At 26.0% G+C, this 18,759-nt stretch overlaps 2 protein-coding genes across 2 annotated transcripts; one reads left to right on the top strand and one right to left on the bottom strand.

Moving 5' to 3' along the window:
* Positions 1-2,852: 2,852 nt before the first annotated feature.
* LOC107442017 (uncharacterized) lies at positions 2,853-10,103 on the bottom strand. The gene is made up of 4 exons (XM_087166082.1): positions 9,762-10,103; positions 7,304-7,357; positions 4,728-4,959; positions 2,853-3,232 (listed from the first exon to the last, which is right to left on the bottom strand). The coding sequence occupies exons 1-4, from the start codon at positions 9,797-9,799 to the stop codon at positions 2,876-2,878; spliced, it is 681 nt and encodes a 226-aa protein (XP_087022208.1). The 5' UTR covers positions 9,800-10,103; the 3' UTR covers positions 2,853-2,875.
* A 59-nt stretch (positions 10,104-10,162) lies between these two features.
* Positions 10,163-15,720, top strand: LOC107442025 (metallo-beta-lactamase domain-containing protein 1). The gene is made up of 4 exons (XM_016055469.5): positions 10,163-10,461; positions 13,786-13,949; positions 14,050-14,164; positions 15,484-15,720. The coding sequence occupies exons 1-4, from the start codon at positions 10,299-10,301 to the stop codon at positions 15,678-15,680; spliced, it is 639 nt and encodes a 212-aa protein (XP_015910955.2). The 5' UTR covers positions 10,163-10,298; the 3' UTR covers positions 15,681-15,720.
* The last annotated feature ends 3,039 nt before the right edge of the window (positions 15,721-18,759 follow it).

An 18,759-nucleotide genomic window follows, 5' to 3' on the forward strand; every position in this document is an offset into this window, starting at 1 on the left:
ACCACATTCACCTATGCGAGGTGAAGACAGCCGCGGGCGATCAGTGAAAGCATTAAGACCGATATAATCGTTGACATATTGACAAAAATAATCATTTATGAGGAAGTTAATTACCATATCGAATAGTTATTGTATGTCATTTCTATCTAACATGATTTATTTTTTTTGTAAAACGTGTATCAGAAACGAAATCTTGTTAATGAGGAAGGCATCGTGCATATTGCCGTTACAGAGATTAGAAAAATACAAAATTCCAAGGCGTGCAACTTTAATAGTTATGTATGAACATATTTCTACAAAAGTTTTTGAAAGAAAAATATTGAGAAAGGAATTAATAAGAAGTTGCCACTTAAATAAAGAATGTAGTGTTGGTGGTGGAAAATAAATTGAAATTATACATCCTATTTAATAGAGATGGGAGACTTCAGTTGCTTGAGATCATTAATAAACAACTAATGATTTTTCTTCTTCTTTTTTGCAAAAACAGGTTTTGGATGAAAAAACGAACCATATTTTCCAAAATATCTAACCCTTACATATTTAGGAAGAAAAAAAAAGCTATGTAGACATTCTTTTCGAGATGTAATGCGAAACTGTTATTCAGTATCATAATCCTGAAATTTTTATCTGCATTATAATCTTGAAGTTTAATAGTAATGCTGTTCTTTTTCTAATTTTATGTATAGCGGGACTCATTTAAAACAGGCTTAATATTTTCCAAAAATGCTTGTATATTTATCTGGAACTAATTAGGTTTTGGATAAATATAACAAACCATATTTCCAAAATATCTAACCCATACATATTTAGGAAAAAAAAAAAAAAAAAAAAAAAAAAAGAAAAAGAAAAAAAAACGAAAACAGAAAAAAAGCTATGTAGACATTCTTTTTCGAGATGTAATGCGAAACTGTTATTCAGTATCATAATCCTGAAATTTTTATCCGCATTATAATCTTGAAGTTTAATAGTTATGCTATTTTTTTTCTAATTTTATGTATAGCGGGACTCATTTAAAACAGGCTTAATATTTTCCAAAAATGCTTGTATATTTAACTAGAACTAATTATAAATAATTTTTTTTTATAAATTTTAGTCCAATAATTTAGTTATGTGGCACCATTTATAAAATATGTTTTGAGATATCAGAAAAATTGTAGATATAGCTGTTCAGTTTATGGTTAGATAAAGGTCGGCTATAGAACTCGCAATTGTTATGTCTGTGTCAAATATCATTGAATTTTGCTGACACAATTTTTCCCTTATAATTATAAATTATATTATATATAATAAATAATTCACTTATATTTATAATTATAGATTAACTATTTGACATTATTAAATGAGAGACAACTTAGGAATTCTTTATAACTTTTTGTATAGCGGTATTAATTTGCAACCGGCTTCGTACGAATGAATGGGCTTCATAATTTCCAAAAATACCTATGTATGCATAGAAATATTAATAACAAAAATATCCTAAAAAATTTACATAAAATTACATGAAATCGCGAGTATATGTGGTGTTAATATCGCGATTTATAAAACATGCCCATGTTATCTGTAAATGCTCACTAAAACCACTTTCGATGTCTTTCTTAAATGTCTCGAAATTGTTTTATGCCAAGTTTCCTTTAGTTTTTTAATGAAGTCTGGTCATTTGATATCAGGTTGAAAACTATTCTTTTTCTTTTTAATGTTTATGATTGCGGGATTCATTAAAACTGTTTTCTTATACATAAATAATTAACCTACTTTTAAAAAATAATTATAATATCTAGAATACCTATAAAAAATACCTATAATATCTAGAGATATTTATAGAACAATTGTAAAAAAATTTCACTTATCCCCAAACCGCAAAATTGATAGTTTGCATGGTGAACCATATTTAAAATATATTTTGAGCCAGGCTGATAATTCTGTTTTTTTATAGTTTCGGTAGCAAAATCTAGTTAAATTTGTTAATGGACTCTAATTAATCACATGGCTGATAATTCGAAAATTTTTTATAGTTCTTCGCTTTGCAGTTTTTATTTGAAACATGTTTTGTAAGAAAGAATAGATGTCATCGTTTCTGTAAATATCCATATATGTTTGGAAATGAACTGTATAAATACAGAAATACTATAAATTCGGAATTTCCTTTTTCTACTACTTAAAAGCTGTCTACAAGTAAAAATTTTTCTCACAAAATAAATAAATTCTATTAAAAAGATTTAGAATCTTTTAAAAAAAGTTTTAACATTTTCTGACGATATTTTATTCACAGGAAATATATATTTTTTGAAAAATTCTCCCACTATTAAAACTGCATTGACATGAAATAATATTTATAAAATAGATATTAAAAGAGACTTTAACTTTAAAAAAAAAATTTCTTTGTTCCATATTTGCAGATAATCCATAATCTTTAGAAAATATAAGGTATAGTTAAAAGGAGTCTACAAGTAATTTAAAATAATTAAATTCAATTAAAAAAATGTAGACTTTTCAAAAAAATGGTCTTTTTTTCTAATTAAATTAGATTCATAGAGAAATTACACTATACTGATAATTAACACAAATATTTAACTATTAAAGGAAAAATAATAACTAAACATTTATTTTGCATTATAATTTACACAAGTAAACAGAAACAAGGCATTTTTAAACAAAAAAAAATTTTTTTTAATCACTCACAGATTTTATTTATTTAACAATTAAGTCAGAATCTTTCTATTTTTATTCTAGAAATTCTGAATTATTTGAAGGATAAAATTTTAGTGATTGAATTTTGGATGAATAAAACTTGGGAGAAAATGAATTTACAGGGATGCACAGAAACAGCGAATAAAATTAGATAAAAAACAAAATTTTTATCGCACACAGACTTTATTTATTTAACAATTAGGTCAGAATCTTTCCATTTTACAGATTTGTATTCTGGAAATTCTGAATTATTTGAAGGATTAAATTTGGATGAAATAAATTCTTCTTCTGAATCAGAAGATGAACAAAATGCTAGAAAATCTTTTTGAGCCTCAAGTTTCACTTTTGATTTCTTTACTTTTGGAGAATGCTTTTTGTGGCATACAAAAATTTCTTCTTCCATAGGTACAGTTTTTGAAGAAATATCTTCTAAGTCATCAGAATTCACATGGGATTCACAACCAGAAACGATTTCATGAATTTTTGGAATTTTAATATCTTTTAAATTTTCTTCAAGTTGTGGATGAAGATGTATACTGTCCTTCTGAAAGAATTGCAAAGTAACATAAGAATTGTATGTAAAAAAAATTGGCAGGCCAACTTCTGATAACAAAGAGTCAGATTAGAACAAAAATGCGAAGTCTTATAAAAGAGGCATATGTCTGCATTCAGTAATTTCTGAATGGTGAAATGGTGTTGGTCCATATTTTATTTGACATTTATTTTTATATCTTAAGAAAAAGCTCTATATGACCTTCGTATACCTTTTATTTTTGCTGAAACCCTTTTCTGTATAGTTTTATAGCCTTTAGCAAAAGAGATATTGATTTCGGTAAAATGTTATTTAACAGCATAATTTTTTATTTTATTGTTAAAATCAATAAAAGATAACAATGTTTCCTTTTTTTCTTAAATTCAAAAAATTAAAAATAAAATCCACAGTACAGTCCAATCAGCTGGATGTCTAATTGGACTGCACTTTCTCTTATCATGTCCTAATCAGCCTCAGATTTTAGAGCCAAAAAAAAAAAAATCGAAGTGTAGTTATGGAGTATGGTGTGACCAGGTGATTATTACCAATATCTGCTTTCTAGATCTAAATTGTGGAAATGTTGAGGCAATATTGTCTCCAGATCATCATCAAGGATGATTCCAGTTCATTGAGGATAGCCCGTTAATGTAACTTTAATGCAATGTTAACAACCAAACTAAAATGAGCTTAATGCTTCATAAAAAGGAGTAGGAGAATGAATTTAGTACAATCGTGCTTATTAAAATAGTGTTTTCCAATCTCCACATATAAATGAACATTAAATTGAAATACATTGTAATTTAGAGTAATTTAAACAATGTCATGTGTGGCGTCGCTGCTGCATCGATTATTATTTCTTGTGAAGCGAACTGATCTTCACAGTATAAATGTTGTGACGTGAATTTGATATTTGCCTTACTACCCCACCAGGCCTGATACATCCTTCATGATGTTTTTCTCTACTTTCTAATTTTTACAGGTTCTACTGAACCAACACTACAACTTTTCTATGTATGTCCCTTTCTTGGGATAACACAAGATGAATGCGAAAAGGGTTATTATGGCCTTGGATGCCCAGAAGAAGAAGATATTTGCGTATTCTTCTTCAAACAGCTGTATATAATGAGAACACGCTGGACGGGTGGAATCTGTTTCGTTAGGCTTAAATAAATGTTTTCTGTGGATGTTTATACGAGTCTTATTCCCTGAACACAGGACAATTCCAGAATTTGTGTCTAGATTAAACTACATCACGATTAAACAATAAAATAGTAAAAGTAATAATATAAATAAAATAAAAATTAAATTAAATATATAAATAAATGCTGTAAGAAAAAGTATAATTCTAGGGTTGAATAGTTAATAGATATTAATTTCAATAATTGTGAATAAGCTAAAAAAAATTTTTAATTTAAAAACAGACTATTGATTTTTTTTTTAAAAAAAATGTCTGACTTTTTGATAATTAAATAAAAATAACTTTAAGTTATTTATTATTTATTCTTACCTTGATTCCATAAGTGACTGAAACTGGAATTTTTGGGTTAAGAATATTTCTATCATCTGCCTCAAGCGTAAAAAAAGGAACAGCAGTTTCTTTACACCAGAATGAAACAGCTCGGAAAATTGGTGGACATGCATTATTAGAACATACGAAAACAGTAGATAGTTGTTTCTTTTTCAGATTCCTCAAAACAGCATTGGTGCCGACAAGGAGCCCATTTGCTTTAGTTAATGTCCTTGAATATTATAAAAAATATTGTAAATGTTTTGATATAAAAAAAAAAGATACAGAGTGTAGGTCTTATTTTAAACTTTTGGAGACACCTGATACAACAATTGTACCCTATGATCCCAGTTTCTGAGATTTTTTAATCTGAAACATTGTTCCTTTAAGAATGGATTTTACCGTAAAAAGTGCAACCCTAGAGTACTAGGTGCTTTTTACTGTAATTTTATTCGGAATTTTTTACAGCATACCGGCCCTATCCAGAAGATTAAACAGGAAGTTTGTCCACAATTTGCATTGTTACAAACAGAATTGGCAGAAGATTTTTGAGTACTTTAATCCTTTGATTAAGGAGCTTAGCATGGTGAAGCCTGTCATATTCGTCCAGTTTTTGTACCAGCCGCAGCCGTGAGCAAAACGATTGGCAAAACAATAATATTGCAACTAAATAAAACTTTACAAAGTAATTTATACTATTAAAATTAATTATGAAATTTTTAATGTGGAATAACATATTGCTGTATTTGGAAACCTATAACAATAAATTCTTACACTTTAAAAAATATAAAAGAGATTAATCAAGATTATTAAAAAATTCTAAAATTGTTAGTCATAAAAAATTTTCCACAAGGCAAGTCTTTCATCTTAAATACCAATAGACTTTCCCTACAATAATATTAAGAATTCGATTTAAGTTTATGATTATAATGAAAAAAAATTTTATAAACTGATCCTTTAGAATAAAAAATAAAAATCTGTTTTGAATTACCTAAATTATTCAATCTTGTTAAAGAAAGTTATGTTAATACAAGACAGTTACAGTTGTTTAGACTAATGTAAAGTAAATTTTAGTAGAGGGATCACATTGAAACTTGCATAGTAAATATATGAAACATGGAAAAAAGAAATTTTCTATAAAAATTAGTTTCCATTTAATCTTCTAGATGGGGATTGTATTGTAATAAACAAGAAAAGATGTCATGCAATATGAAATTATTTAAAAAGTAAGTAGTAACTAAAGTTAAACGTAAAATCATTTTACACCATGCCAAAAAAATGGAAAGAGTGTTGCCAGTAAAGTTGCAATAGCAGAATGACAGTAATTTGTCAATTTTACCACAAGAATATTATCTTTTAGAAGGCTTACAAAAAGAACAAATGTCAAGGTAAGCATTGAAAAAGATGATCAGTAAACTTGAAGAGACTAGAGAATAATTAGTAAGAGATAGGAGATGATTTTCAGACATAATTAGTAAGCATAAGATATTATGTTACTACAATAGAAAAGCAAATTCTGTGCCTTCATGCTATAACTTCTTTTAAACATGTTATAACAAATGCTTGACAAAAAAAAGGATGCACATTTAAAACATGCTATGATTAAATGGTAAAAGTTTTTAACAACTTTTTTTTTTTGTTCTTTGTGCATGATTTTTCCTCATATGCCAGTTTTTTACCGCCTGTTTTTTTACTAATGTAATTTAACTAATATTTTACTTTTTATATATAGATGTAGATCTTATTGCCATTCATAAACCAGAATTAACTATGTTCGTTTACTTTTATTTCAACAACCCTGTATAATAAAGTTAGGCCTATGATCTCAACAAGTGTTAAAATTGTCTGCAATAGAATTCATCTGTTCTTTCTAAAAATAAGGTAATAAAAATCTTGTTTCACTATATTGATGATTTTTTATAGGGAGAACTGGAATTAGTTGGCTCACTTTTCAGCTTTTATTTTTAAAATTGGCAGAAAAATTAATCAGATCATGTGATTTTTTTTAATAAGATAAATCACTTATTTTTCCCATCTAAAATTTTTTTCAAAATGCTCACTTGGCATTTTTTTTTTGAAATAATTTTTTCACCATACTTTGAAGAATGCCAGAGTAGTAAAGTTCAAAAAATTACATAGTATTGCTATAATATAACTTCTTGAAATAAAAATGACTCACTTTAACTGCATCATGTGATTTCACAGGATATGAAGTATTAGTAATGCAACATGTTAATGGAAAAAACAAACAAAAATATTTAATAGCATGAAAATAATTGAGCTAGGTCCAGTGTGCACCTAGATTCAACCTAACTAATTCAACCTACAGTCTTCCTTTATCAATATATCTTTAACAATTTATTAATATTTCTTTATCAATAGCTATATAAATTAAAAGAAATGTAAAGTTATTAAAGTCATAACTTTAGTAGTTCATAAACACTAAAACTGATAAAAGTTTCACTGTACCGATTCCATAAAAACAAGAAATTTTTTAACTGATGGTGAATAAATAATTAGAATAATTATAAATTATTAATAAGAGCAAGCAATATTATATCATTCAGAATACTTACCGTAGATTTTCTATTAAACTTCTTCTCTTGGTTACCAAATTTTCAGATTTATTTCTAAGGAAATGAATAAATATCAGTTCCAAAAGTTTTACAATAATTTTAATTTAAGTAATAATAAAATTAATATCATGTTTTTATAAGTAGCTTATCTGAGCTTCATAACATCAACAGAAATATTTTATAAAGAAAACAACCTCCAATTTCATTTACTAAATCAAACAAAAAAATACTATGAGTAATACTTAAATTGATAAAAGAAAAAAAAAAAAAAGACTTAATACAGGCTTACAGCTTGATTAACACTTATATAACAAAATTTCTCAACAACAATCGGCAGAAAACTAATTTTTATCTCTGCTGATTGGTATAAGTAATGACATCAGTGGAAAGGAATCATCGAGAAATAAGATTTATCAAAAATAATATTATTTTTAAATCATAACAATAGGACATATTATTTTAAACAATACATAGTAAAGCACTTCTATATTTAAAATAAATGTTATTTTTTATTTATTAAATGTCAGCCTGTTGGCCACTAAGACATTAGGCTAGGCTCTCCAATATTTTTCCACAAAACAATTAAAGTGAAATAACGCAGGGCATTCAAAACTGTGAGATAATATAAATTTCTTGACAAATTGAGCATAAAAGTTGATAAAACTGAGACAGTCGTGTTCTGTCAAAAAGTGTCCATCGAAGCTGCACATATCAAATTGGAAAACTATATGAAATAATATCCTAATTGGTATTCAAGCCATTCAACCATTTAGTGCAGTATGAATGAGTAGTCGCAGTATGAAAGGACACTCAGAAGATTTTTGAAATTCCAGTTTTAAAGTAATGAAAGGACATATTTCTGTTTGATATCTAAATTATATATCAACCTCTATTAGTCCAGCGTTTATTTTCTCTTAATTAAATATAATAATACTCATATTTAAAATTAATGCTAACTTTAAGCAAAGGGAATGCTTATTTAAGTTCCTATCCTAGATTAAATTTACTTATCCAACATAACTAAGGAAAGGAAGGAAATATTAATCTTTATTCTTATTTGATAACTTGAAGCTAAAGGATTCTTTTAATGTGTAAAGAATATCTGATTGTTGTTTTTACGATCAGTGAAAACAAAATGGGCTGAAAATTGAGGATTTCAGTTACATTTCAATTAACTTCTCTTTCCTATCAAACGTTTCTTTAAATGATTTTCAATAATTATTGCAATCTAAAGGAGAATTTATTATGGTTCAAAAAAAAAAAGTAACTTTATCAGATCTAAATTTTAGAAGAAAAATATTAATATTGAAAGAGCTTTAAATTTAAATTAAAAACAAGGACATTTTTGTGAGCCATGAAAACCTATTATCTAAAAAATAGAAAAAAGAAGAAATAAAAGTTTTTTGTATACTAAAAATTCTTAGGGATAATAACGGTATAAAGAAAGTCAGAGTGTTAGAAAGGAAAAAAATGAGGCTCCTGGGTTATTATTTCAGATTAGTTTTCACACCAAAACCTATAACATCATTCTTAAAGTTGTATTCCTCTGTCACATAGTTATACTTGATTGTTTTCAAAATTATTGTTTTTTGAACAATTTGAATAATTTTAAGAAAAAGAAAATAATTTCACAAAGGGCCCATTTATTGTATTATATTATTACACATTATTATTATGTATAGATTATATTTGGCTGTTTATAAGTTGACAAAGTCAACAATACTCTTAAAAAAAGGTAGCAACTCATTCATTTTATTTATAGATAGATCAAACTTTTTTTAGTTTACCTTAAGTCACATGATCTGATTACGAAAACAAAACTTTAAAAAAATCTTACGAATCTTGACACTGAGTTAAAACTTAAATTCCAATAAAAATAATAAAAGTTTAATGGAACACCAAGCATTTACTATTTGCCTCTTAAAGACTATATTTCTTGAGGGATACGCCAGAAGTGTTCTAAATTTTTCGTTTCAGTTTTAGGAAATTGTTGCTGTTCACACTTGTTTAACCATACATGCTTTTTGGTAAAATAATTTTAAATTATGCTCAGAAATACAATTCCAGACTATAAGATATTTTCTGATTTTGTATATTTTCCAACAACAGTTTAATATTTTTTTTGCATTTCTACCATAAAAACTCGATTCTCGAGAGTTAAGTCAAAATTTTAACAATCTGTAAAATCTATACTTAACACTCATTTTTTTTTTTTTTCTTAACATAATATGTTTACAAAAATGATGATACTAAAATATTTTATACTTCGTTTGTATCCCGTATATTTTACACAACTATCTTTACTGAAGACAACACTTAAAATTTTAAAGCATTTTTATTTTACCCAGTATTGCTACGACACCCCAAAAATAACACATTAACCAAATGATGAATGCGGCAGTGCATTTGGCAGTGATGAAAAACATAAATAATGACAGTTATATAAAAATATGCTTACTGAAGATCAAGACCACGCTTTCTTTTATTTCTACCCATTATTCAACTAAATATTTTATTGGTGAATCAGATAGATTAGAAATTGAAAGTATTAATAAATGAAACTACGTTTTCAACTTCACAATAACTTTTCAAAATATCTATACTCAGATTTAAAATGTATTATCTAAATAAAATAAATATCAGCGAAATTTCAGACTAAAAAATAAAGTTTTGTAGTTCTTAAAATAACTAAAACTATCAGAATTGATAGATGTGACCGGAGAAACTGATAGAACCTCTATGCAAACAGTCTCGGCTGCTTCCTCATGTTGCTGCTGATGTTTACAAACAAAGTAAAAGTATTGCCAATAAAAAAAAAAGTTTATTAAAACGATGAGAAAGTGGCTTGTACTTAGCTAAATTTTAATCCTTCATCTGTCACTCGATCATATGTGGCATAAAGGTAAACAACAGGAAGCTATAAATTGTAAACAAGTGTGCATTGTAAATAAATGAGTTCATAAGCTGAGATTTTAAAACTTCATTTTTGGAGAAAATGATGACTCCATCTGTTGAAATTCTAAAAGTAGGATACTCCATTTTAAATGAAGAAGCCAAATTCATGAAAGCTAATTGCACATGTACTTTGGTGAGAGATAACAACAAAATAATGTTGGTTGATACATTAACTGCTTGGGATGGAATTTTTTTACTAAAAGGTATTATTTTTTTTTAAATCAAAAAAATCAACCAATTGTAGAATTGGAAATATATATAAATTGTACAAATAAAAATTTTTTAAGTGTGGAAAGTCAATTAGATTTTCTCTTGGAAATTCATTATATAACATGCATTAATGCAACCAAGAAAATAGTTACATTTAGTTGTATTGAAATTATTTCAAATTGTATTAAAGACGCCTCTTGTCATATTGAATCAGTCAATAGACGAAATTAAAATATATATATATATATATATATATATATATATCAGGGTTGGCAGGTTTTTGACATGTGACAGTTTTTGACAGTTTAAACCGTCACGTCAAAAACCTCACTGTCAAAAATGTCGAAAATGTCAAAAACCTATATTCATATGTGAAATTTAATTAATACATAAAATTTATATATTTTTTATAAAGGATAGTGTTTCTAAATGTTCTAGAAAAAATAAATTTAAAATTTTGAAGAAACACTTATATTTTAAATAGTAACCAAAATCTTGTACTTTTGAAAACTTACATCTTTTGTAATATTATGTATTCATTTTCATGTGTTATAAAAATTTGCAGTGATATTATTAAGAAATTTATTTATAACCAAATTTAGTGTATAGTATAGATTATACTAAAAATTAGACATTTTTAAAGATAAACATTAGCAGTTTTGTACATTAGACAGCTTCTTTTAAAGAAAAATCTTTTTAATATTCTTTTAAATCTTCTTAATAATCTTTTTAACATAAGACAATACAAATTTAAGTGCTTTCTGTTAAATACACAGAGTAGTTAGTGTCGATTTACAGTATATTCAGCCTATTCATTTACTATGCTGAAAATTTAGTTTATCCAAATACTTGTGAATTTCATTTTGCTGAATACGATATAGTTTTGTTGAATATCTAAATATTCTGCTGTTGAATAATTACTTCTTGCTTTCAAGATATGCATTATTTGTATTCTTAATACAAGTGGAGAAAAAAAAATTAAGAGATAAAAATTGTTTTAAAATGATAAGTGTAATAATTATAAATAAATATAATAAACAATATGAATTATATTTATCATTATTCATAAATATAACTACTTTTAAATTCAAATTAACATACTGGATAATAAAGATATTCGGTAAAACATTAAAAAAAAAATTTTATACACTTGTATCAAGTTTGTATTTATACAACATAACTTGTAAGTTCCTTATAAATATTAGTTATATGTTCCTTATATGTCAAAAATGCATAGTAATAAACTTTTAATTTTCTTAAGTATCAAAAAAAAAAAAAATTTTTTTTAAATATAAATATTTAAACAATTTTTGTGCACATGCATTTGAATATAAATTTCTGAGATTTTAAATCTGTTATTTTACCTTAATTTTAATTAAAAAATATTTTAAAACCTGCTGATTACCTATAGTATAATTAAATTTCAATATAATGCATGGCAACTGTTGGTAGATTTGAAGTTTATATATTTTCTTGGCAAACTTCAGTTTTTGACATTTTTGACGGGTTTTTGACGGTTTAAACCAGTATTATACCCTTGTCATGTCAAAAACCCAACCCTGATATATATATATATATATATATATATATATATATATATATATATATATATATATATATATATATATATATCGAAGAAAATAATAAAAACGTACAAGATTGTTATGATAACTTAGTTTATGTTTTTTGAAGTTCTTTAGCCACAAGGAAAAATGACCACAATTTTAGTGCCTTAAAATCGAAGAATATTGAAATTATTATGTATAGAATTAGGGAATTATTATAGAAATATTTGGGCTTAAAAACCAACAAACAGGTTAAATAGCTGAAATATGCAGTTTTGTTTGGGGAAGATTTTTCCATTTTAAAAATTCAAGTCAATTAATAATTTTCAATTTTGACGATTTTTTATGAGCCTAGAAGCAATAAATAATTTTTAATTTTGAAGTATTTTCGATGAGTCTAGACTAAAATGACCTTAATAAAAACAGCTATTTACAGTTTCACTTTTATTACCTTATTTAGAGGTAATCATGCAAACTAAAATAATTCTTGTCAATGGAAAACATTAATCTTCAGTTTTATTTATTTTCAAATCATCCCCATTACTTACTTTTAATGACAATGAACTATTGTTTAGGTGTCACAGTATGGAGGGAATCATTCAATTTTAAATTAAAAAGAATGCATAGAAAAATGCTGATTGTCATGAAGTATAACATTTTTCTTTTACTGTGTTGTACCACATACCGTAACAATTTAAAAAATTTTTTAAATGATTGCAGTCTTTATGTTTTTGTGAGACGCATGCACATTTACTGAATACACATTACTATAAATATGCACATTTACTGAAATTGCTAATTAAAACTCCTTGTTTCTTGTAGTTACTTAGAATAAATTATGCATACATTTATATTATATGTATTCATGAGCTTTCCTAGTGAAAGCTATAAGTTTTTCTAATTCATTTTTTTATTTATTAATTTTTTGCATGCCGAAATTTGGCTACTATTTTGGTGCTATCACTAATATGAAAATCTTCTCTGTATATGAATTAATAATATGAATAAATTATTTCGTTTTTGAGTTTAATATCTTGCCTTGGAAAAATCATGGACTTTTTTCTCACACATTTTCCCAGTGACCAAACTCACACAATACGATGCATTTTTAGATTAAACATATAATTTGGGTTGGGTTAAACATGATCATTAATTAAAAACATGATCATGATAATAATTTTCCATTAACAATATTTACCTTCAAAATAATTCTTACATGTATGGTAATTATTTAATTTACTGTACTTATCAAAATAATTATTCAAATAAATTTTCTTTCCATTCTAACAAAGTTTATTATGATTTACATTAGTAAAAATTTTAATACATGTTTTAATTCTGGAGACTTGTTTCCCATAGGTTGAAATATAAGTGCAATATTTAGTGTAACTTGGTGTATTTATAATATAGATCTGATAGTGATAGCTTCCAATAATTAAAACCTGAAAGTCAGTCATACATTCATTCAAGTCTAACAGAATAAACTCGAAAGTTACAGTGATTGGAGTGTCTTTAACAGACAAAATTTAGAAACACACTCATCATTTAATTGTTTTTTTTAGTAAAAAGGCTTTCGACCTCTCTTGTCATTTTTCAAATTTAATTATAATTCTATTTTTCTCTTTGCAATATAAGTTATTATAAAGATGTAGAGATTATAGTTTTTTTAAAAATTATTTTATCTAGATGATTTTTACAAAATATACTATAATTATTATTATTTAAACAGACTTCATTCATTTATATATACAGCTTTGGAGGAAAGAGAATTACAAGCGGATGACATCACGCATGTTGTTGGAACTCATGGACATTCTGATCATATTGGCAATTTAAATTTGTTTACTAAGGCTCTTCATATAGTTGGACAGTCTATATCCCATCAAGATGAATATTATTTGCATTCCTTTGAAGAGGTAAGCAACTTTAAAATATTTTTATAACTCTCACGCTATATTTAGTTTTATTGAGATTTTTAAATTTGATTTGTAGATTGGGACATTTTATTTTTGATAGAATGACGCCTATGTGATATCTGAAAATATCAAAATAATTGCAACTCCAGGTCACACATTATCAGATGTTAGTGTAATTGTTAATGGAACTTTGCTTGGTACAGTAGCTATTGTTGGTAAGTAATTTATTTTTAAATACAGTAAATTACACCTTTATTGTATTAACTGGGCAGCTGATAAGATATGTTACTAAGTTTTGTGCAATCTACTGCTGCTATCTGCAAAATTCTCCCTGCATTCAGAATTATAACTAAATATGGAAATTAAAACAAGCTGATAATCTGAGATTTGCCATAAAATTTCCTTTACTTTTGCTATAGTTGTAGCTGCAGATTTAGTAATGCAATGACTGGCTTACTTTTATTCGATTACCAAGGTTATTATTTAAATAGACAGAATAGATTGTATATAAACAAAATTTGATACTACGTATTGGCTTGGTAATGCATCAAGTTAACCCAAGTTTAATTTCATAACTTTACTCTTCATTAACTGTTCAATAATCAAATGTCATTAAAATATCTTTAACAAATAGGGTGCTATTTTTTAGACTTAAGAGGTTGGGCAGCTTCAAGAGCAGGGTCCAGTTCGCTGCCACTCATCAACCCCAATGATTGCTTCGTAATAATTGATGTTTCTGGGCAGAAAACAATTTTTCTACTAAAGTTAAAATTATTCACTTAACATGTATGTACTAAAAAGAATTCTGTTTGCTTACACTTATGCCTCCACTTCCCACATCCAAATACAGTGCAGATCCTCTTATCCGGAAATCAGAAAACCGGAAAACCAGATAACCGGAATGAAATTCGGAACCAGAAATTAATTTTCTTCCATTAAAAAAAATTTTTTTTTTCCTGCAAGATTTTGAGCCCATTTTGTTATTTAGAGCGTATGGCGTATCGAGTTGACGAATGAACTGATTTAGAGGATGGATCAAAAGCCGTTTGTAGACGAATCTCACATAAGCACGAATAGCTTATATATGTTATTAATGTTAATAATAACATATACAAGCCTGTATATAATTTTTATTTCATAATTTCTTTCCTTTTTTAAACTTAAGTGTATTATTATTTATAATTTTTTATTATTTCTAAAACTATTTCAAAAAAAATTTTTAGTTTCGTTTTATAAACATTAAAAAAACGGCATTTTGTAGGGATTCAGAAAACCGGAAAAATCAGTTATCCGGAGTCGCGATCGTTCCGGATAATCGGTTCTCTACTGTATATTTCTTTTTCTAAACATAGAAAGCTGTTTTTAGTTATTATATACTTAACTTAGACACTTTGAGTAAATCTATTTAAATTGCAATCTTGTCTAATTATGTTATAAAAATGAAGTGACTGTTTTTGTTTAATATTGCAATTGACATGTATTATATTGTTTTTCTTATAAATGATTATTTGAGCTTAAATATTCTTTTTCTCAGGAGATTTATTCGAAAGGGAAGACGATATAAGAAATCCTGATTTGTGGCATAAAGTAGCTGGAAGTGAAGATCCAGACCTCCAATTTAAATATAGGACAATGATTTTAGATTTAGCAGATTATGTAGTTCCAGGACATGGCCCAGGATTTACAGTTACTAATGAACTCAAAGAATCACATAAAAAACCTGAGAAATAAATATTTTGGGATAATAAATACTATTTTATTTAGATAATAATGATGTACTTCAAAATTAATTTTTTTTTTCAATTTATAATTTTAAAAAGAAAAAAATTTCGGTACGGAGGCAACCAAGTTTAAGATCAGCAATTTGACCAAATTCCGAGACAAAAAGCAACGAACTATTTTTAATTAAAAGTGTATTATAAAAGTTTCTTTAAAATTTATTTTTTGTTTATTTCCATTTAAGAAGTTCTGTTTCTGAAACATTTTTTTCAAAGTCAATTATTAAGAAATACATTTGTATAAGAGACAAAGAAACCATTTAAAAAAATATTGCATGAAATGAATCAGTTAAAAAAGCATGAGTCAAGAGATTTCAAGTTTTTATAGATTTTTATTAAAAAATTTTATTCTCCCCCCCCCCCCAAGGTTTTGAAACTACTTTTTAAACCTGAATTTTCCCTTTATCTGTAAAAGTTGATCATTTTTTTCCCCTTTGTCAAGATTCAATACATTAGCTAAATATACTGTTTATATAGTCAACTGTAAAGTTAATTAAAAAAAAAAAATGATGCATGAACTTTCATTATGTGAGTAAATTTTTTAGTAGTTTATTCAATTTTATGCGATCTGTAATCAAGAGAAATTGTGAGTAAATCTTTTGAATTTGATAAAAAGTTTTGCAAAATTTTAACAGAGTTTGCTTGCTAAAAAATATTTCAATACAATCAGAATTCTTTATAAAAAATATACCTTCAGTTTAATCTACAGTTACTAATCTAGGGAGTTATTAATCTACAGTTACTAATGTAGGGGATTATTAATCCACAGTTACTAATCTAGGGAATCTAGTAAGTTTTCTCTAGTTATTAAAAATGTATCAAAAAAGTAAAACTAGACAATGACCGTATGTTCTAAACTGCAGGAAAAAAAATATAGGACTAGGACAAAAAAATATAACTAAAATAAAGATTTATCTAAATAAAGATTAAAAACTAAAATAAAGATTAAAAACTAAAATAAAGATTAAAGACGTTTTTACAACTCAGAGCAATTTTTGAAACCTTGTTCTGTCACTATTTTAAAAAACAGCTGAATTCTAGATGATGAATTTTAATACAAAAATAGATTTGGAAAAAAACATCAGATAAGAAAATAAAAGAAAGCACCGTTTGCATTTATATTACTACTTTTTTAAATCTTGTTTTTATTTTAAATTTAAAATTCAAATATTTCTAAAATTAATATAATAGCAAAATTAACAAATTAGTTAAAAATCAAGATACTTAAGTCTACACCAAAATTTGAGATAAAAGTTTAAAGTACACAGCAAAAATATATAGATAAAATAGGTTAGATAAAGACTAGGCAGGTGTTAACTTTTACAGTTTGTAAACTTAGCTAGGCTGCCACTAAGTTAAAACTCTGATAATACTCGTTTTAGTTGCTTCAAATATGAAAAATAGTCTCCAATATAGTTTTCACTTACAAGAAATAGTTGCCAAAATAGTTTTCCTCCTTTAACATATTTTTACAGCGTTTATGCTTTAATAACATAACATACTCCAATGTTAAGTTCTTTAAGATACTTACATTATTTATATGCATATATTCAATTTTACACGAGAAAACTTAAGAGCATTCACATTTTTTTAGTATATTTAACTATAAAAAATAACTTTACTGGAAAAGACTTAAGTAGCTATTTTTATAATTGATTACAGTCAACTCTAGAGAGACTGAAATTAAAGTTACAACAGAATATAAAAATTGATGGTTAATAAGAAACTCTGTCAAAAACTTTTTTCTTCTTCAAGATGAATTTCTATCTTTAAGAAAGAATAGGCCAGAAACATGCCTTATTTTTATTCTTTCTAATTTTTGAAATAAAAATAAATTTGAAATGAATGTTGAGCGTAGATGACAGAAAAGGTAAAACACTTCGAAGAAAGGTAGATGAACAAATATTTATTGCTAAAGAAAAAGGATAGATTCATTTTGAATGATGAATATAAAAATTTCTGTTATGGGAAGAAATAAGTTTATTATAATTTTCAGGTCTACAAATTTACTTAAGAATCGAAGAACTTCATACTAATAGAATTATATTTAGATAATTTAACAATGAATTAAATATTTGAACTTGCACAAAACCAGGTTCTTGTTAAACCTAATTGCAACCATAAGCATGTCCAGACATTTTTATAAAGGTGGGACACTAAAGTTATAAACGTTTTCACAACTCAGAAAGAAAAAAAAGAACAAGTGGGTCTAGAATTTTTTTTTTTAGTACAGTAAAAATAAATACAGTAAATTTCCACATCAAAAGCATTTCAAGAACAGGCAACATTTAACAGCTAATTTTTTTTTTAGGAGTGTGCAGAATTATGATTTTTATACATTTTAACTAATTTATTTCTGAAACATCCATTTTTTATATTATTCGATTACAAAAGGAAATATTCTACCTTGAGTATATAAATTGCTCTAATTATTATTTCATAGAAATTTTATGACACTTTCAAGACAATGAAAAAGATTAAATATATAAAAATTATAAGTTTATTTCAAATTAGGACATATTTTGCTTGGGAAACACACTCTGCAACCATTTAACTTCTTTTGATTCAACTTCTGAATTAAAAACATCTGCAAACTTATGATTTACCTAAGAAAGAGTTGTGCTAATACATCGGCAAAAATGCCATTTGAAAAAGAAAGTAGAAACATGTTTTATACCTAGATATTAATAGAGCTATAATTACAACTGAAATAACAATTTTCTTTCCAATATAATCATAATAGTTTGCAATGGAACTAAGCATATATTTTCTCAAATTTGAAATTTTTTTTTAAAGAATTCATATAATTTTATTTTAATTATATCATGGCATGCTGCCTAAGAAACAAAATATTGCCCACAGTGTTCTTTATTTTTACAACTGTCTTTACCCATAATTTAGATAAAATGTTTTTCTCTAATTTTTTTTTTAATATGATAATTTAGAATTATTTTCAATTTTATAATTATATACAATGAGACCTTTAAATAGGGCGATATTTCACTTTTAACAGAAATGCATTTTAAAAAAGT

This window comes from Parasteatoda tepidariorum, chromosome 6, assembly GCF_982258835.1.
Source record: "Parasteatoda tepidariorum strain Cologne lab strain chromosome 6, Ptep-v5.0, whole genome shotgun sequence".
In the NCBI taxonomy this organism is placed as follows: domain Eukaryota; kingdom Metazoa; phylum Arthropoda; class Arachnida; order Araneae; family Theridiidae; genus Parasteatoda; species Parasteatoda tepidariorum.

Bases quoted from the DNA above. Each gene is read 5' to 3' on its own strand.
- LOC107442025 (XM_016055469.5), top strand. From the start codon at position 10,299: ATGATGACTCCATCTGTTGAAATTCTAAAAGTAGGATACTCCATTTTA. The intron at 10,462-13,785 runs GTATTATTTTTT...TTATATATACAG, and splicing joins TGGAATTTTTTTACTAAAAG to CTTTGGAGGAAAGAGAATTA. The intron at 13,950-14,049 runs GTAAGCAACTTT...TATTTTTGATAG, and splicing joins ATTTGCATTCCTTTGAAGAG to AATGACGCCTATGTGATATC.
- LOC107442017 (XM_087166082.1), bottom strand. From the start codon at position 9,799: ATGGGTAGAAATAAAAGAAAGCGTGGTCTTGATCTTCA. The intron at 7,358-9,761 runs GTAAGCATATTT...TCATTTCCTTAG, and splicing joins AAGCGTGGTCTTGATCTTCA to AAATAAATCTGAAAATTTGG. The intron at 3,233-4,727 runs GTAAGAATAAAT...CAATTCTTTCAG, and splicing joins CAGTCACTTATGGAATCAAG to AAGGACAGTATACATCTTCA.